General features: G+C 25.2%; 4 protein-coding genes across 8 annotated transcripts in view; 1 reads left to right on the top strand and 3 right to left on the bottom strand.

Moving 5' to 3' along the window:
• LOC114931983 (uncharacterized) overlaps window positions 1–21,065 on the top strand; it is a 114,642-nt gene that overhangs the window by 16,594 nt on the left and 76,983 nt on the right. The gene's annotated exons all lie outside the window — the stretch shown is intronic.
• Window positions 1,242–6,086, bottom strand: LOC114931987 (odorant receptor Or2-like). Its single transcript, XM_029304149.2, has 7 exons — window positions 5,899–6,086; window positions 4,570–4,839; window positions 3,472–3,943; window positions 2,277–2,376; window positions 1,926–2,045; window positions 1,703–1,858; window positions 1,242–1,409 (listed from the first exon to the last, which is right to left on the bottom strand). The coding sequence occupies exons 1-7, from the start codon at window positions 5,912–5,914 to the stop codon at window positions 1,356–1,358; spliced, it is 1,188 nt and encodes a 395-aa protein (XP_029159982.2). The 5' UTR covers window positions 5,915–6,086; the 3' UTR covers window positions 1,242–1,355.
• LOC114931988 (odorant receptor 4-like) lies at window positions 7,862–12,149 on the bottom strand. 2 transcript variants are annotated; one of them, XM_085483240.1, is made up of 7 exons: window positions 12,134–12,149; window positions 10,469–10,762; window positions 9,708–10,188; window positions 9,260–9,359; window positions 8,850–8,969; window positions 8,638–8,793; window positions 7,862–7,928 (listed from the first exon to the last, which is right to left on the bottom strand). In XM_085483240.1, the coding sequence occupies exons 1-7, from the start codon at window positions 12,147–12,149 to the stop codon at window positions 7,875–7,877; spliced, it is 1,221 nt and encodes a 406-aa protein (XP_085339366.1). In that variant the 3' UTR covers window positions 7,862–7,874. The 2 variants fall into 2 exon arrangements, with proteins under 2 accessions (XP_085339366.1, XP_029159983.2); XM_029304150.2 differs by having other exon boundaries at window positions 10,496–10,762.
• On the bottom strand, window positions 15,006–20,575 carry LOC114932056 (odorant receptor 4-like). Its single transcript, XM_029304229.2, has 7 exons — window positions 20,493–20,575; window positions 18,904–19,170; window positions 18,109–18,586; window positions 17,198–17,297; window positions 16,838–16,957; window positions 16,626–16,781; window positions 15,006–15,133 (listed from the first exon to the last, which is right to left on the bottom strand). Exons 1-7 carry the CDS (start codon window positions 20,506–20,508, stop codon window positions 15,080–15,082), a joined length of 1,191 nt encoding a protein of 396 aa, XP_029160062.1. The 5' UTR covers window positions 20,509–20,575; the 3' UTR covers window positions 15,006–15,079.

Here is a 21,065-nt window from a genome sequence, read left to right as displayed (position 1 = left end):
TTTAAAATTATTCTAAATTTATACTATATACTAGATTCCTATAATTAGGGGAGAGTTGCTTAAATCATACACTTAAGATATTTTATGTTATATTTCTTATTTAGCATTAATTTAGATATAAATTATTATTGGGAAGTATAGCATGATGTTTATTATGTTTAATTTTTGTCAAGAACAAATTGAAATAATATAATACGTATAATATAATATAAATGTACAATTTAAGCAAGCAGCTTTTTAAATAGTACTTTCTTTAAAAATAGAAAAATAGAAAATAGAAAAATAATTATAATATTTATTTTATTAAATTAATGTAACAAAAGTCACATTAATCAATAAAATTGGTAACATGATACTCACCATCTTTGATATGTTTTTGTAGCTATATTATAATTCTGCGTTATTCATATTTATGGAATCCTTTTAATTAGGGTATCATAAAATTCCAATTTCCACAATTGAAATTAATTTGACCGAAATACTATTTTCCGTATATATTGCGGTATCCCTTAATGGAAATTTGACACATGCTGCAAAGAAGTAATATTTTTTTTATAAATTGCAATATTGTTTTTATAATAACAAGCTATATCGCTTCTTATAAAAATTTTATAATGTTCTTACATTTAGTTATATAAATGAAACTTGCTTTCAAAGAAATTAGAACCCATAAATGTCACTTAGAGATTACAGGAAGAAGAAAAGGATATTAAATTCTAAACTCTTTTCTAAACTTTATTTATTAAATTTATTTGGTGTTATTTGCGTAAGTTGTAAAAAATGTGGGAGAAGTGATATAAAATTTATAATATATGTATATATGTATATATACATAATATTATAGTTGAGAGTTTTAAATTAAATTTTTAAGACTGATGATATATATATGCATGACGCACACGATAAGAATAGATAAGAAATTAATTTTTATGCGTAAAAGTATCGTATATTGCAAAAATATATATAATTAATAGAATTGTTACTTTTTTTAATGTGATTAATAAATGTTATTTTTAACGAGATAAAAAAAATGAGTCCATTTGTTTGGAAATTGTAAAATTAATAAATTTAAATTATTAAAAATTATGTTTATATTCAGATAAAAATAAATAGTTTACGGTTAATAATAGTTTTAATTCAAATGTGGAAATATTTGTGCAAATAAATCCATATATGTATAGTGTATATGTTCAATTTATTATATTTCTCAACAGAGAAAATAAATACAGCGTTTTGTTGATTACACAAAAATGTATTTGCTTGGTAAATATAAATTACAAGCGTGCATATAAATTTATTTGAAAACTCATCTAATTATCAGTCAGCATATATAGAATCAGTTCAATAATCTCTCATTATGATGTAACTGACAGCAACGCAGATACGTATCCCACTGACGATCTTACTGCCTAAAACAAAAATTACAGATGAAACTGATCTTATTTTTACGAAAAATAATAATGATAAATTATCATATTTATTTACGCGTGTGCAATATATACAATAAACAATACAATTTTTAATAAAACAAAAATAAAATATTTTATTTTTATATAACAAAAATATTTTGTATAACGATTAGAAAAAAAAATATATATATATATATTAATTAAATATATATATATATATATATATATTAAATTATATATATACATATATTAAATATAAATATATATATATATATATTTGTTGTATATCTTACTGTTCCAAATAATTCCATCGAAAAGTTTCCGAATTTTCCAGCTGTCAATCTAAGCGGAATATTAGATCGATGTACAATAAACATTAAGGCCTTCGCGTCATTCGCTGATAGATTGTACCACTTGCATTCAAACACACCGTATGCAAGACGAGTACTCTGAAAATTATATTATTATTTTACTCAAGTTGCGTTAATGTACAATATTGTACAATCACTGTTTTACCTCTTGCAAAAGCACCTCAGCGGCGTAAGAATAAGAATATAATTCCATCAATATAAGGTAAATGTAAAACGCGAGGAAAATCATCCTGATAATAGGTAAACTTATATTGTTTGTTATTATCTGAAAATAATATATTTTTGACGCACATTTTTTACTAATTGCATATATTAATAAACTATATTATATAATGCAATATAACATATTATATAATACGATGATATTATATAATATTATGTAGTAAGAAAGAGTGTCAATTATTGAAATTAAATTAAATTAAATTTTATATGTATTTATTCTTTTTTAATATAAAATACGCGAAATAAGATAAATGTGCAAATTTTTTTTACTTACCGTGAAAACTTGAAAAGTTACTAAACATAACTGAAGAATGGCGCCAAATAGATGTATAAATAATACTGTGCTGTAGCATTTGTTGATTGTCTTTGCAGTCCTTAAAAATTTGTATTCATTATTTACTACAATATCAACTTATTATTAGAAAATCTTAATATATACAAATTTGCAAAATTTTATTCTACATTTTATACATATAGAAAATTTTGTTCGACTTTTACATTTATTTATATTATATAAGTCTAATATTATAAGACAAATTGAATTAGTTCTTTAGTGTGTTTAAAAAACAACATAATTTCAATTACTCAGATCTTTAAGAGAATTCGATTTCCGATATGTTAACTGGTGATGATTTTTTATCTGTATTGTGTAAGTCTGTTTTTATTAGATATATTTATTTGTATAAATTTTTGTATTTCGTAGCAGATTTATCTGCTCTTGTTTACACAGACACTCCTTTAGAGTACTATAAATGACCTACAAGGTGTCCCATAGGAAATTGCGAAAAACTAATCAGCTGTAAATTTTTTAAATATATGCAGTTATTGAAAAATAAAAATTGTGTCGAAAAAAGGAAAGTTTACTAAAAAAACTTTTTAAGTTTTAAAAGTTTTTAAAAATATTCTAAGAAATGTTATCGCAAAAGACGTTTAAATTATTTTAAAATATTTCTAAATCCATTTTAAATGTTTTTATGCAATATTTTATAGAAATATTTAGAAATATTTTTTGAAAACATTCATAATATTTTGTATTACACGTGCAGGCAATGTGGCACTTTCGGTGCATGTTTTCTGTGCCGAAAGCGGCCGATTTCCCTAGCGGCGACGCGGTGAATAAGCTGGTTTCAAAGCCATTATCTACGGCTGAGCCGCGTTAAAAGTCATTGTATACGGCTCAAGCCGTAGGAAATGTATTGAAACCGGCTATTCCCCCACCGTGCCTCGGCAAGATGGCGGCGTGCGATCGGTCGCCTCGCGCACATAAAACGCGTCGAAAGCAGCCACTTGCAATACAAAATAGTATGTGTATCAAGTGCCATCAAGTGACCAATTGTCAACTTTCCGCACTTGATACACAATATACTATTGTGCTGTATGGGTATATTAAAAAATAACAGCTGATCAGTTTCAGCAATTTCTTATGGGACACCTTATATATACGCCAAAAGCTTCTCGATGATGCGTACCTGATGAGACACTCGTGTCGTTTAACGATTGTGCTTAAACCTTCCATAAATGTCAAGGAGGATATCGAATTCTCGGTCACTTGCTCGACCAATTTGCCAAGTGTAATTCGTAGATTTATCAGTTGTGCGCATATATGCAGCACGAGTATTGAGACAAAACTGTCGACGGAATAAGTGCTGAAAACCGAGAACAAGCCGCTGAGGATTTGCATAAGAAAGGTGATTTCGTAATTCGGACTTTTTTGAATATAATCGAATCGATAGGCGAGAATCCGTCGAGGTTGATTCATGGATTTAAAGAACGCCTGGAGATAAAAACAAATGGCAAATATACTTGTGCCCATCGCGGCTACGAAGTATTTAAAGGATAAGATTCTGCCACGTTTTGCGACCCTTAACATCGTATTTCGTTCCCAGTCGGTCTTCGATGTCATCCAATCGTTCATGATCGATGCCATTATTATTTGAAGTTCTTAAAGATTAAATAATTACATTATTATTAATAACATTATATGTAATTACATTATTATTAGCGTAAAGTGCACAACAGCAATTTGTCTTTATATTATATAAAAACAAAATAATTATATATAATAATTATACACCCCATAGAGCACAAAATATTATGAAAGTTTTCAAAAAATATTTTTAAATATTGCTATAAAATATTGCATAAAAACATTTTAAAATGGATTTAGGAATACTTTAAAATGATTTAAAAAATTTTTGTAATAATATTTTTTAGAATATTTTAAAAACTTTTAAAAATATATTTAAAAATGTTCTTTATCGCTCAGATAATATTTTCTTAAATATTTGATAAATGTTTTTAAAATATTAGTTTAAAATCTATATTTAAAAATATTTCTAAAAATATTTTTTAAACATGAAAAAGCAGACATAGAAACATTTTAAAAATATTTTCGAGAATTATTTTATCTTTTAGGAAATATTTTTGAAAGGTTTAAAACATATTTTGTGCTGTATGGGATATAATGACTTATTAGATTAAAAAAAGATCTCTTCATTTTATATTATTTATAGTAAAAATAAATCTACATATACGGATATTTTGATTGCTCCAAAATAAAAACTTACTGTCTCTGTAATATTTCGTAACACACAGCTTGCAGATTGTCATTAAACTGAAATTTGCGGACATATAGAGTTCCACCATTCGTGTTAAATTGCCCCAAGCACGAAACACATTTATTATTTGCGGCGTGAATAGATATAAACCTATACAACTCGTAGCGAACATGAATTTTACGTTTGAAAAACGAATATCATTCAATGACATACGTGAATCGGGCCATATGCCTATTATCCGCAAACAGTAGCCACTCAAGTTAAATTCGTAACTTAAATCTGAGAAATCAAAATTTTAGAGAATATATTGCTTATAATGTTAATTTAGACGAAATATTTTATCCTCTTGTTTTCTAACATTTCTTTTGTGTATATATTTCACTATTTTTACATAGTTATATTCTATCCACACATACAGTTTAAACTTTCCACAAGAAATCTCTTTACACACAAAATCTTGTATTATTTTATTTTGATACAAATTTGTTTTAATTATTCGTTCATTTTATAAAAGCTAAAATTTCTATAAATTTATTTTATAGAAAAAACGATGAAGAACCAATATATTTCTGCACCATATCTAATCTTGTCATTGAAAAACATTTAAATCATCAGTATTTACTTCAAAAGGAGTTCCTTTGCTAGCGTTTAATATTTGCTGACAAACTTTTACGTTATGTTAAATTTTGTAGATCTGTGTATAGACTGTTTGCAAAAAATTATGAGTTATTTTGTAATAAATTATTAACATATACTCTCTCTTCATTTAAAAAACAATGGATCACGTGCAAAATGTTATTTTACAAGTCATCATACGATATTTCTATTTAGTAAAATAATAAATATATCATGCATTATATAACAATTATCGAAGAAATAGTTACTAACAAAATATTTTAATATTAATAAGAAAAGTAAATGTAAGAAGCAAATCAGAAAACAAAATTTAATACAAAATAACATATCAAATAATATAAGGCTTAGAAAATAATGGCACATATATTCAGAATATGCAGAATAATCTGTTCCATTAAAAGCAAGTCGTTTAATAAGTTGGAAGCATTTTATTATTAATTTTTTTGATAATTTAAAATGATATTATTTTTGTATTATGTGGATAGTATATGTTAATATAATTTAATAATAATTAATCTTATCGTGATTTATCTCATTTCATGAAACTTAGAGAAAGAAAAAATTTTGATTTTAATGAAATCTTAAATTATAATTATACAATTATATTTTACACATAACGCGATTATATTTTTTATAGAATATTATAATGTGAACTTTTTTACGATTTCTTTTGAGTAAAATTTTATTATCTTTTTTTTTTACCTTTATTGACAGCCATTGATGTTCACTGAATAAAAATTATTGTTTGACTGATTCCTCTTCGCGATTATACCAAACCGTCCTGATTTTGCGCTTGCTCAGTACACAAAATATTCAACCATCTGTCATATGCCTGTAAACTCTTCCGGATAATAATCGGCAGCAATATGAATAATTCTCATGCGCCGAATTGTACGATGTGAATCACAGCAGTTGTTTTTCGACTATAGACTGAGAAAATTTAATGTTGCAAAAATCCCAAGAGGTGGAATATATTTCGAACTTAATGTCTCTAGAAAGAAAATATTACGGACTTTGCATTAGTGGCTCTTCGTATAAATAGTGTTGTGTATTGAAACGTCTTAATGACTAAATTATGATTGTTACTTGAAGAAAAAGAGATACAGGAAAATACACATGCGTACATTTATTCAAAAGCATTTATAAAAAAATAGTAAAAAAATATAATATTACTTGAAGCGGAAAAAGAAGAGAATACAAATTTTACACGATTGAATTTGTCAATAAATAAATATTTTAACGATAAAATTTTAGGAGTTACATGTTATGATTGAAATTATTATTTAGGGAAAAATATTGAAATATTGTCATTCGATGCTTGAATTTGTTTAGTGTATGTTATAAAATGTTTCGATATACATGCAGTTAGGATTAATAGTAATGAAAATTAATTATGTGTGTGTTAGTGAAAAATCGTTTCATGATAAATTAATGCATGTGTATTGTGGCATTAAAAAAGAACAAAGTTGTAAACTGCATAATATGTAGCATTAACATTTTAAAGATTATTGTGTTAAAAGAAGTGATTCGAATTTTTTTTTAATATTTATTCTTTGTAATGTGCGTTATATTTTAATTTTACTTGACGAATGAGAGTATACAAAATATTTTATTAAATGATGGCTAATAAAATCTGACAATACATATATGCAACATATATAACGTTATAATTTTGCGATAGTGTCAAAACATAGAAATATTTTATACCAGTAGAATATTATCTTCTTCTTTCTTGCATTTGATCGAATAATTTGTTGCACTCGGACAGGCAAAAACTAGAATTTAAAGTGTGTGAAATGTCAAATAACTTGAGTCCACGTAGTAGGTTGAATTATTGCATTTGCGATTATTTGAGATAGAGAAACTTATTAGGAGCGCATATCGGATTAGGTGTATACATTAACGATAAATTTCTTATGTTCACATTCAATATACATTAGATATGCTATAAGTTCTTTGAATAATGAAATCTACTTTATATGCACATTTGAATGATATTTTTTCCTTATTACCATCTTATAAGTTATAAGAAACGGAAAACGCTAATGTTGTCTATCAAGTGCGATTGGTAAAATATTTCGCATTATTTTATATAGAATGTTTCTTATATAATATCATTAATAACATTTCATCAATAATTTTATCAATATTGAATAACGCATGAAGAACATAAATACTTGAGTCATTTTCAAACAAATATAAAACAATCTGCACATCTAATTATTATGTTTGATAATGAATCAAGCATTTATGTTTTTATATGTGTTAGTATAACAAATATATATATATTATATTAAAACAATAAAAAAACTGACCAAGATATTAATTACGTTTGATGTACATCTTGATATAAAAATGTTTCTAATAAGGCAGGTAAAGTTTTTATTCTTGTAACAATCCATAATCTCGTAATTATATTGATGAGGCCTAGAAATGTAAACATTTTTTGTTTGTTTCTGAGAAAAAAAAGCAATCTTCGCTTCTTTTTAATTATCTCTTTAATTCTTTCAATACATTTTCAGATGTAGGATAAATAAATAATTCGTTGCGCATAGATGTGTACAGCAAAAATCATGTTACAGGTGATAAGTATAAACCTGTTTTTTAAATTATTAGAAAGCAAATATTAATTAATTATGCGTAATTAATTTGAGGTATTATTTTTAATATGATTATCTTTAGTCCTTTATTGCCAGCAGCGCAGATACGTATCCCATTGATGTTTTTATCGTCTAAACAGAATAAAAATCAAATATAGAATTGTTTTATTTTCGGAAATGAAGATAACAATATAATTTATTTGAATATTTCATGTATGTGTGAAATATATTGGTAATAAATAAATCTGCTGTTTCTCCGTTCCGTTCATTATTCAAAAGACTTATAGCATATCTAATGTATATTTAATGTGAATATAAAAAATGTATCGTTAAGTATCTTACATTTTTCTTGATATTTAACAATATATTTCACCAATATATTCTACGGCATATTCTGTGAAAATTTCGTTGTTCAAGATATATCGCTTTTCAATAAATTTTATTCTCTGTTTCTATATATGTATAATTTCAAAGTGCATCTTTATAAAATTATATAGTTATAGTTAAAATAAAAAATACAATTAGATTAGATTATATCAGTTAAAGTTGTACATATGTATATTAAATGGGAATTAAAATGAAAATTTTAATATAAAATATTTATAAAAATGCATCTTTCCGAATGTTTTCATGTAATTATTTTCTTTCATTATTTAAGATTGATGGATGTAAGATGCACTGGTCTATAGTTTGGTCTCTCATTTCTGAAACACTTCTTGCATAATAAAAGCCGTATAAAATATTTTTTATTTTATAAATTAAAAAATAAATATTTCTATAATATGAATTACGCATATGCGAAAAACAAATGTATTTCTTATACTTATTGTCAGACACTTACTGTTCCGAACATTTCTATTGAAAAAACTCCAAATTTTCCAGCTGTTAATCTAAGCGGAATTGTAGATCCATACACGATAAACATTAAATCCTTTGCTTCTTTCACCGGTAGATCGTACCATTTGCATTCGTACACACCATACGCTATACTGGTGCTCTGAAATTTCATTTTTGTTTTACACAAATTGCGTTATAATGCAATAATTATATTACCTCCGTTATAAGTCTTTCAGCGGAATAGCAATAAATATATAAATGCGTCAACACAAGAACGACGTAAAACGAAAGAAAAGCCACTTTGATAAGAGATATCTCTACATTGTCGGTTATCATCTGAAAATAATATATATTTCAGTTGAAATTTCAAATAATATAATAATATCATAAGTATAATGATATAATAGTAATAATAAAATAACATATAATAATATAATAATGTATAATAGTATATATAAGAGCATATAATAGTATAATTATGCCTTAACATTACCCATATAAGTATATATTATATTTTTTATTTTCTCTTATACATATTTTTAAATGTTGTTATTATAAGTTTTTGCTTGGAAATATTTGAGTAAAATGAATGTAAATCATATTTTTATATAAGTAGTCTTACTTACTGTAAAAACTTGAAAAGTTTCAAGACATAGTTGAAAAGTAGCAGCTAGCATATGTATAAATAGCACTGCACTGTAACAATCATCGATTGTCCTGACACTCCTTAAAAAATGTTAAATTACTTATATAATGTCAATTTTTTATTTGCATTCAATATATTAAAACATAAATCTCTTATCTTTCACAACAGTTTAATTATACTTTTAAATAAGATAATTTAATTTATCAATCTTTTCTATTTTTAAGTTTGATAGCTTTCATAAATCATATTTATTAAAAAAATATTTGTTTGAAATATCATATAAACTTTATCTTATAAGAAGATAAGAAAAAAAATGAAAAACGCTTAATAATAATTACAAATAATTATGAAATATTTCCTAAATAACATGCTAATATAAATGCATACTTGCGAATGCATCATAGTGATAATTAAAGAAACCTTTCTACCTGATGAGATGTTGGTGTCGTATAGCAATCATGCGTAGACCTCCCTTAAATCTCGAAGACGAAATAGATTTGTTGGCTAATTCGCCAACAAGATTGTTAAGTGTCATTCGTAGATTTATCAGCTGTGCACACATGTGCAGCAAAAGTATCGAGACAAAGCAGTCTACCGTACAATTGATGAGGGCCGAATATACGCCGCCGGAAAGTTGAATGAAAAAAGTGATTTCGTAGTTTGGACTCTTCTGAATGTTGTATGGGAAATGTGAGAAACGATAGACGAGATTACGTTGCGGTAAGTGCACGTTTCGATAGAACTTTAAGAGATTGAGAGATACGTAAAACGTCACTGTACACGTCGCAGCTATACCACATTTAAATGCTAAACTTCTGCCGCGTCTCGCAATGTTCAACATTGTATCTCGTTCCCAAGGATTCGAAGTTCTCCAGTCGGTCACGACCGATGTCATCAGTGTGCGAAGTGCTTCCATCAAATTTAACGTATTAATATCAATTAAAATTTGATAAAAAAAATTAATTAAATTAATAATATAGTATAATAAATTAATTCAATAAATTTATTATTTATTTAATATAATTATTTATTTAATTAATAAATTAATATAATAAATTTATATAAAAAAGATTATTATATAAAAATATGACCGTTCTTAGATTTGACATGTGCACAGCTTTGACATTTCTATTACCAATGATAAAAATTAATAAATTGTAAAAAAATGTTAATATAATTCTAAATCCACATTTATTGTCGTGAAAGAATGACTTACTTTCACCATGATACCAGGTAGCGATTAACTTGCTTAATGCCATCAAGCAAAAGTTGGCGGAGGCTAAGTACTCCACCATCAGACTCACGTTGCCCCAAGCACGAAGCATATTTGTCAACTGCGGCACGATCACGTAGATACTCAGGATACAGACAACGATGAGGAATCTTATATTTGGCCGGAAAATATTCAAAGAGACGTATGGATCGGGCCATACACCTAATAGCCGCAAACATTGGCGACTCAGGGTAAACGCGTAACTCAAATCTAAGAAATTCAAATTTTATAAGTAATATCTTATTAATCTGATGTTAGTCGGAAAATATCTTTCTTTTGAAACATTTTCTTTTCTTATATAAATGTACATTTTTTTAAAATTATTTTTTCACGAATTTATGTACCGCTTGATTATTCTTATTACGAAATATTTTATAGCATAATTGTAAATTTTCTTCACTTTAATAGAATTGAAACATTATAAAATGACAACTAACACTAGACTTACACTCGATAAATAATAATGAACAGAAAGAACAATATAATACTTTTGTGAAAATAACGTTTTATATTTTTAATAATAATTTGTACTTCAAAAATACACTTTTCACATTTTTACATTTACAGTTTATGGCTTACGTTCTCGTAAGTTGAAACGTAAATTTTTTTTCTCAAGAGGGATTTCTGCAACGCTTGCATTTATCCTAATGTAAAATGTTTCAATTTTCCTACGATTTCCTAGAAATTAAACTTTTCTACAGCTCCATTTTTTACGAGAAGCAACAAAAAACGATTCGTGCACAACTCTATCATTGGATATTTTTTGCACTATGCAACTTTGCAACTCAAAACTATTTTTAATCTGCACTTCGACGATAAACACTTTTTGCTAGCCATAAAGTTGAATATCAACTCTGACAAACTTTCGTGGATCACGAAGTTTTATGAGTGATTCTATAGGCGACTACAATTAACCATATTTTTTGCGAGCATTTGTAATTGTTAAGAGCGAATTGTTCCTTTATTTAATAAATAACCTTTAGTTATATAATAATAATTATTATTATATATTATTTGCCCGCACATCTTCTTTAATTAATAAATGTTTAATAAAAAATATGTTAAATAACCAGCATATATAAGATATAGTCACTTTAGTCGAAGAAATAAATTTTTTGTTTGATTGACAAAACATATAAGCACACATATGTATACAATAAAAATGAAATATTTTAAATTGTACGTTTAAAATGAAATATGTTTAAATTAAAAACTTAATATAATTTAAAAATCAGAAGAGTATAAAATTAAGAAAATATTAGAGTAATAACAGATATCTTTTAATACATCTCTTGTAAAAAAAACATAACATGTATCATATAAAACGTATTATTTCGTAATTCACACACTTTTCGCAAACACAAATGGTTAGAAATGTAATAAAAATTTATTTTTATCGAAACTTTTTATAGAAATTTATAGGGAAATTTAAAAAAGTCGATTATTGCACATACACATTATAATAAAAAATCTATGATTTTTATACTTTACTCTATCACCAATTATTTCACGCGAAACGATTAGATTTTTGTAGTAAATATAACGAAAAAATTTCTACCATTTTTCGAATACATATTCTACCTTTATTGACATTCATTGATGTTCACAGAGCGAAAATGATAGTTGGACTGAATCGCTCTTTCCGATTGTACTAAACCGCCGTGACTTTGCGCTTGCTCAGTATATGAAGGAAAAACCGCTACCATCTATATAGATATCTCTTTAAACTTTTTCGGATAATCGATAATAATACCAGTAACACATAATCACCCATGAATCTCAGATGAATACTGAATACGAATATGCAATTTTTACTTTTTCACTATAAGTTAGTTACTTGCTAGCTTGTGAATATGACGTGGTGAATATCTAGCGGCTGCTCAGGATCTGCAAAGAAATGCCACTAAAGCAACAATAATTCAAATTCAAATAGCATATGTATTTATGTAATATGAAATATTTACTTACATGACGTTGTACGAAAACAGAAATTAATATGAATACAAAGATTAAGAATTAAAACGTACAATCGAATGTGAAATAATTTTATGTGAAAAATTAATTTGAAGATGCAAAATAAGATATTTGTGTACAATATATATTTTGTTTTTCAGAGAATTAATTGTGAAAATTGAAAAAGTGTAATATATTTGGCTTTTTTAATTTTAATATGACTATTAAAATAAACATAAAACAGTGCAATATTTTCTCTAATTTTATTTCAAAATTAGAATTTATGTTAATTTTTTTGTACAATTCTCTCTTATTTTTTAATAACGTATATTATTTTATATGGTTTTACTAAATAGAATCTTTATAAAAATAAATCTAAACGACAGATATGATACAAAGAGTTATTGAAGATTATTCAAACTTAAAATACGGAAATATGCTATTTATTTTCACAATTTTGAAACTAATATATTTAGAAATAAAATATGGACAAAATTTTCTCCTTCTCATTCTTTCGATTTATTTTGTTTGAATTAATTGTAAATTTAATATTAATAAAAATATTATAATTAATATAAATTAATGTCATAATCAATTTTTATACGGTTATCACGATGTATTTCTGGATTATATTCGAACATTCTGTATATCTAATCGACACATTAATGATAACTCTATTTTTATATATTAGTATTGCTCACATCTATTATTTCAATAACTTTTGATTTTATAATATATCATATTAAATTATATTTTGTTAGAAAAAAATTATTCGAGTAACATACGTAGACAAGAAATGATACAAAAGGAAAGGACAAATGAAACGTTTAGCAAAGTAGACTATTATTGTATTTGTTAAGAATTATTACTCTCTTATTTGCATCAAAAAGACAAATACGTGCATACAGTAATATAATAAAATAAATAATTAATAAGAATCTTATGCTCTAAAAATTTAATTCAATCATCTTCTCAACTTATTTATAACTAAGACAGAAGTAAAAAAGTAAAAAGAAAATAATGAATGTGACGCAAAAATATGTTTAGCAAATATTATATCGCATACAATTTATATAAATTTAGTCATTTAATTATTAGAAAATAACTAGTAGACAATTATGCGCAATTAGTTTGATTTTAATAATTTTAATTTTTTTCTACATATACTAACATATTAACTTCTCTATTTTCCATTTTGTCTTTTTTAACCATTTATTGTCGCCAACATGGATACGTATTTCATATTGCTGCTTTCACCGACTAACGAAATAAAAATAGAAAATAAACGTACTTAAGTTTTATTTTATTTTTATTGTAAAATAATAATATAATATAATCACATACACAAAATATGATATACAAGATGTCTCATAATTATATAATACTTTTTTCTTTTTGAAAACATCTTGTGCAGATTAATTAGAATTAATTAGAAAGTTCTACTGCTCGAACATATTGAGGCTTTATTAGATTTTTTGAATAATAAATTGTCGAAATTGGCTAACAATGTAATGTCAAATTTACAATATCTTATCTTTTCAAGTTTAAATTTGAGGAGAAAAATTTATTTTGGCTTTCATTGGAAATTAAACATTAATTTAATGTTATTATTATATTACTATTTATTATTTCTTTATTACAAAATTAATTATTTTTTTAAAATAAATTAAATTAATTTAAATAGATTTATCCATTATTTTTATCGAAGAAAATAATTTAATAATTTATTCTAATAATATAATTAAAATATACTAGTAATCATCTCTTGTCAGTTATAGCTATAATATTCGTCAATATCGGCCGAGTAGTAAAAATCACTTAATAATTTTAATTGTCGAAATTAAAATTAAATGACAAATTATTATACACATGTGAGTTATGAATCTGAGAACGTGTGCAAATTAAATATTACATCAATCAGTCAACTTTAATTGACAAGAATACTGTGTAATCAACATTTTAGAATACTAAAATTTTTTATTTTAATTAATCTGTGCAATACTTAAAGTATTTTATACATACAATATATTTTAAGGTATATTTAGTATATCCAATACTATATAATATATTGTACAAATTTAATATTAGCAAATTGTAATGTGTTAATTTTGCTGTTCTAGCGCGTTAGAAAATTTTATAATTTTTTATTAACATTTTCATTAACATTTTCATTAACATTAAAATTTGAATTAACTTGATTGACTAATACTACTAATACTGAAAGCTAAATACTGAAGAATTTGAAGTGCCACTGAAAAAAATAAAGAGATCTGTAATTTTATTTCGTCGGTGATCAAGTTTTGGCTTGAATAACAATCTAACTTATAAAATAGTATCATTTTTGGTTTTTCGGAGAAAAAGAAAAAGCAATCTTCGATTTTTTCTAATTATCTCTTTAATTCTTTCAATACAAATGTAGGATAAATAAATAATTCGTTGCGCATAGATGTGTATTTGTTCAGCAAAAATCATGTTACAGGTGATACGTATAAATCTGTTTTTTAAATTATTAGAAAGCAAACAGTAACAATTATGCGCATTTAATTCGAGATATTATTTTTAATATTATTATCTTTAATCCTTTATTGCCAGCAGCGCAGATACGTATCCCATTGATGTTTTTATCGTCTAAATAGAATAAAAATCAAATATAGAATTGTTTTATTTTCGGAAATGAAGATAACAATATAATTTATTTGAAATATGGGTGAATATATTATGTATGTGTGAAATATATTGGTAATAAATATTTTTCCGCTTAATATTTTACATTTTTCTTGATATTTAACAATATATTTCACCTATGATATTCTACGACAATTTTCTGTCCAACATTTCATTGTCCAAAATATATTGCTATTCAATCAATTGTATTCTGTTTTTATATGTATAATGTCAAAGTGTATCTTTGTAAAATTATATGGCTGCAGTTACAATAGAATAAAAATTAGATTAGATTACATTAGTTGAAGTTATACATACATTAAATTGGAATTAAAATTAAAATTTGATGTAATGAATTATATTATTTGATATAATGAATTATGATTTAATTTAATGAACTCAAACATTGAAATATTAAAAGAGGAATTGAGATCAAATACTGAGAAATAATTCGAACCATAAAATATGTTAAAAATATATCAAAATTTGTCATAAACGATGAATTAACTTACACAAGAAATTACTGGACGAAAAAGTGTCGGATGATAAATTAATAAATGTTGGAAAAGTATTTATTAACTAAATATTATGTACGGAGTGCGTAGTGTTTTATTATTTTTTACATTTAAAATTTGTATTAATTTATGTTAAATGTTTTATTCTGTATTTTTATACGTTTAAATATATCATCATATCTCTAAAGTATATCAGAGATAGAATCTTTTTCTATTTTGATATCTTGAACTCAAATTAATGGTTTAAATCGAAAACATTGTGTATATTTAATGTAATATCAAAAATACTTTAAAAATAAGTGGCCAAACTTTGGGATTATTTTCTTTATTTTAAGAATGAAATACGTATAAATTCGGAAATACTTTTTCTGATTATATAAATACTTTTCATTTAAAAAAGAATTCGAAAACGTTTATTAAATATGTTGTACAGATATTATAAGATCTATTATCTATTATCTATTATCAGTTTTTCTTGTTAAAAACATTTATTTATAAGGACAATATTTTATGATATTTGTGATATTATTATCGAAATATTTTGATATCACTTTATGCGACAAAATTTCAATCTATTGCAAGAACTATAAACATTTTTAATAATTTTTCATGAAAATTGATATAAAGTATTCATTACATTAGAAAGAAAATATTTTTAAAAATATTCTTAAATAATTTTTCTTGTTATAAACAAAAAGAATGATAAAACAGCATCTTCCCGAATGTTTTCATGTAATTATTTTTTTTTATTATTTAAGATTGATGGATGTAAGATGCACTCTTTTGTAGTTTGGTCTCTCATTTCTAAAACACTCCTTGCATAATAAAAGCCGTAAAAAATATTTTTTATTTCATAAATTAAAAAATAAATATTTCTATAATATGAATTACGCATATGCGAAAAACAAATGTATTTCTTATACTTATTGTCAGACACTTACTGTTCCGAACATTTCTATTGAAAAAACTCCAAATTTTCCAGCTGTTAATCTAAGCGGAATTGTAGATCCATACACGATAAACATTAAATCCTTTGCTTCTTTCACCGGTAGATCGTACCATTTGCATTCGTACACACCATACGCTATACCGGTGCTCTGAAATATCATTTTGGTTTTACACAAATTGCGTTATAATGCAAGAACTATATTACCTCCGTTATAAGTCTTTCAGCCGAATAGCAATAAGTATATAACTCAATCAACACTACAAAGACATAAAACAAGAGAAAACCTGCTTTCATAAGGGATATCTCTACATTGTCTGTTATCATCTGAAAATAATATACATTTCAGTTTAAATTTCAAATAATATAATAGTATAATAAGTATAATTATATAAAAGTAATAATATAATAGCGTATAATAGTATAATTATGCCTTAACATTACCCATATATGTTTCTTATATTTTTTCTTGTATCTTGTTTTAAATGTTTTTATTATAAGTTTTTACTGCAAATATTTAAGTAAAATGAATATAAATCATATTTTTATATAAGTAGTCTTACTTACTGTAAAAACTTGAAAAGTTTCAAGACATAGTTGAAAAGTAGCAGCTAGTATATGTATAAATAGCACTGGACTGTAACAACCATCGATTGTCTTGACATTCCTTAAAAAAATTTTACATTACTTACACTTATAGTGTCACTTATTTATTAGAATTTTAATATATAAATACATAAATTTTACAACAATTTAATTATAATTTAAATAAGATAACTTAATTTTTTAATCTTTTGTAATAAGTTTCAATTTTTGACATTAAAAAACATATTATAAAACTTGAAAAAATATTTATTAAAAAGATATTTGTTTGTAAGTACAATATCATATATATATATATACACAGAAAAAACAGTATCCTTGAGAGAATGCAAATATGCCTTGATTCAAGTATATTTTATCCTTATAATAGCACCAAATATAAATAATTTTGAATAAAGGATAATTTATCCTTAAATTAAAGTGCAAAATATTCTTGGTTGAAGCTGAAATTTACTTATAAATATTGCAAGGACAAGTGACAAGTGTGTATCGGATATAAGCGGTACTTTCAAATAAATATAATAATTCTTAGTTCAAATGTGACTAAGTTTGTTTTTACCATATACTATTTTTAAAACAAGAATATATTTTAAGGATAAAATATACTTTACACAAACTTATTTATTATTAAGGCAAATGAAAATTTGTGATTACAAAGAGCATTCTATGCTTAAATCAATCAAATAGCGTTCAAGAATAAAAATATACTTGAATCAAGGATTCCTTTTTTTCTGTGTATATATATATATATATACATTCTTCTTATAAGAAAAATTTTAAAAATGTTAAAATAATTATTAAATATTTCCTAAATAATGCTAATATAAATGCATTCTTATGAATACATCATATTATAATTAAAAGAACCTTCATACCTGATGAGATGTTGGTGTCGTATAGCAATCGTGCGTAGACCTCCCTTAAATCTCGAAGACGAAATAGATTTGTTGGCTAATTCGCCAACAAGATTGTTAAGTGTCATTCGTAGATTTATTAGCTGTGCACACATGTGCAGCAAAAGTATCGAGACAAAGCAGTCCACCGTACAATTGATGATGCCCGTATATACTCCGCCGAAAAGTTGAATGATAAATGTGATTTCGTAGTTTGGACTCTTCTGACTGTTGTATGGATATGAATAACGATAGATGAGACTACGTTGCTGCAAGGGTAGGTTTCGATACAACTTCAATAGATTGAAACATAAATAAAGCGATATTGCACCCGTCACAGCCATGTAACATTTAAAGGCTAAACTTCTGCCGCGTCTCGCAATGTTCAACATTGTATCTCGTTCCCAAGAATTCGAGGTTCTCCAGTCGGTCACCACCGATGTCATCAATGTGCGAAGTGCTTCCATCAAATTAAACATATCAATATCAATAGAAATTTTATAAAAATATTAATAAAATTAATAAATTAGTATAATAAATTAATATAATAAAATTATTTATTATTTATTTAATATATGTATTTATATTATATTAATAAATTAATATAATAAATTTATGTAAAAAGTATTATTATATAGCAATGACAGTTCTTAGATTTGAACACGTGTACATTGACATTTCTATTACCGATAATAAAAATTAATAAATGAAATAAGTTTAAGAAAAATTTTCATAACATTAAAAATACACATTTATCGTTGTGAAACAATAACTTACTTTCACCATGATACCAAGTAGTGATTAATTTGCTTAATGCCAGTAAGCTAAAGTTGGCGGAGGCTAGATTCTCCACCACACGAGTCACGTTGCCCCAAGCACGAAACATATTTGTCAACTGCGGCACGATCACGTAGAGAATCAGGATGCAGGCAATGATGATGAATCTTATATTTGGCCGAGAAATATTCAAGGAGACTTGTGGATCGGGCCATGCGCCAAATAGCCGCAAACATTGGCGGCTCAGAGTAAACGCGTAACTCAAATCTATAAGAAATTCAAATTTTACAAGTAGTATCTTTTCACACTAATGTTAGGAAAATGTTTTTTTTTTGAAGTGTCATCTTAAAACATTTTTTTTCTTAATTATTTATTAGCAAATTTATATACCGCTTGATTATTTTAATTACGAAATATTTTATAATTGTAAATTTTCTTCACTTTAATACAATTAAAACACTATAAAATGACAACTAACACTACTAACTAGACTTACACTCAATAAATAATAATGAACAGAAGGAAAAATATAATACTTATGTGAAAACACCGTTTTATATTTTTAATAATAATTTATACTTCAAAAATACACTTTTCACATTTTTACATTTACAGTTTATGGCTTACGTTCTCGTAAGTTAAAATGTAAATTTTTTATGCAAGAGGGATTTCTGCAACGTTTGCATTTATTCTAATGTAAAATGTTTCAATTTTCCTACAATTTCCTAGAAATTAAACTTTTCTACAGCTCCATTTTTTACGAGAGGCAACAAAAAACGATTCGTGCACAACTCTATCATTGGATATTTTTTGCACTATGCAACTTTGCAACTCAAAACTATTTTTAATCTGCACTTCGATGATAAACACTTTTTGCTAGCCATAAAGTTGAATATCAACTCTGACAAACTTTCGTGGATCACGAAGTTTTATGAGTGATTCTATAGGCGACTACAATTAACCATATTTTTTGCGAGAATTTGTAATTGTTAAAAGCGAATTGTTCCTTTATTTAATAAATAATCTTTAGTTATATAATAATAATTATTATTATATATTATTTGCCCCCACATATTCTTTAATTAATAAATGTTTAATAAAAAATATGTTAATCAACCAGCACAAGATATAGTCACTTTAGTCGAAGAAATAATTTTTTTGTTTGATTGACAAAACATATAAGCACACATATGTATATAATATAAATGAAATATTTTAAATTAATATAATTTAAAAATTAGAAGAGTATAAAATTAAGAAAATATTAGAGAAATAACAGATATCTTTTGATACATCTCTTGTAAAAAAAAACATAACATGTATCATATAAAACGTATTATTTCGTAATTCACACACTTTTCGCAAACACAAATGGTTAGAAATGTAATAAAAATTTATTTTTACTCAAACTCTTTTATAGAAATTTAAAGGGAAATTTAAAAAAGTCGATTATTGCACATACACATTATAATAAAAAATCTATGATTTTTATACTTTACTGTATCACCAACTATTTCACGCAAAACGATTAGATTTTTGTAGTAAATATAACGAAAAAATTTCTACCATTTTTCGAATACATATTCTACCTTTATTGACATTCATTGATGTTCACAGAGCGAAAATGATAGTTAGACTGAATCGCTCTTCCCGATTGTACTAAACCGCCGTGACTATGCGCTTGCTCAGTATATGAAGGAAAAACCGCTACCATCTGTATGGATATCTCTTTAAACTTTTTCGGATAATCGATAATAATACCAGTAACACATAATCACCCATAAATCTCAAATGAATACTGAATACGAATATGCCATTTTTACTTTTCCATTATAAGTTAGTTACTTGCTAGCTTGTGAATATGAAGTGGTGAATATCTGTCGGTTGCTCAGGATCTGCAAAGAAATGTCACTAAAGCAACAATGATTCAAATTCAAATAGCATATGTATTTATGTAATATGAAATATTTACTTACATGACGTTGTACGAAAACAGAAATTAATATGAATACAAAGATTAAGAATTAAAACGTACAATACAATCGAATGTGAAATAATTTTATGTGCAAAAATAAATCGAAGATGCAATATAAGATATTTGTGTACAATATATACTTTGTTTTTCAGAGAATTAATTGTGAAAATTGAAAAAGTGTAATATA

The sequence above is a fragment of the Nylanderia fulva genome, unplaced genomic scaffold (genome assembly GCF_048542155.1).
Source record: "Nylanderia fulva isolate GAGA-0341 unplaced genomic scaffold, ASM4854215v1 Scaffold10, whole genome shotgun sequence".
NCBI classification, from domain to species: Eukaryota; Metazoa; Arthropoda; class Insecta; order Hymenoptera; family Formicidae; genus Nylanderia; species Nylanderia fulva.
The sequence above is the reverse complement of the archived record's forward strand: the minus strand, read 5'-3'. Positions and strand labels throughout refer to the sequence as shown.

Coding starts and splice junctions, on each gene's coding strand:
- LOC114931988 (XM_085483240.1), bottom strand. Junction 9,360..9,707: donor CGACACCAACATCTCATCAG/GTAGAAAGGTTT, acceptor ACATTTTTTAAG/GAGTGTCAGGACAATCGATG. Junction 8,970..9,259: donor AAACTTTTCAAGTTTTTACA/GTAAGTAAGACT, acceptor TATTATTTTCAG/ATGATAACCGACAATGTAGA.
- LOC114931987 (XM_029304149.2), bottom strand. Junction 3,944..4,569: donor TACGAAATATTACAGAGACA/GTAAGTTTTTAT, acceptor TTAATCTTTAAG/AACTTCAAATAATAATGGCA. Junction 2,377..3,471: donor CGACACGAGTGTCTCATCAG/GTACGCATCATC, acceptor CAAATTTTTAAG/GACTGCAAAGACAATCAACA.
- LOC114932056 (XM_029304229.2), bottom strand. Junction 18,587..18,903: donor TACTTGGTATCATGGTGAAA/GTAAGTTATTGT, acceptor ATTTGATGGAAG/CACTTCGCACATTGATGACA. Junction 16,782..16,837: donor CTGAAAGACTTATAACGGAG/GTAATATAGTTC, acceptor ATGATATTTCAG/AGCACCGGTATAGCGTATGG.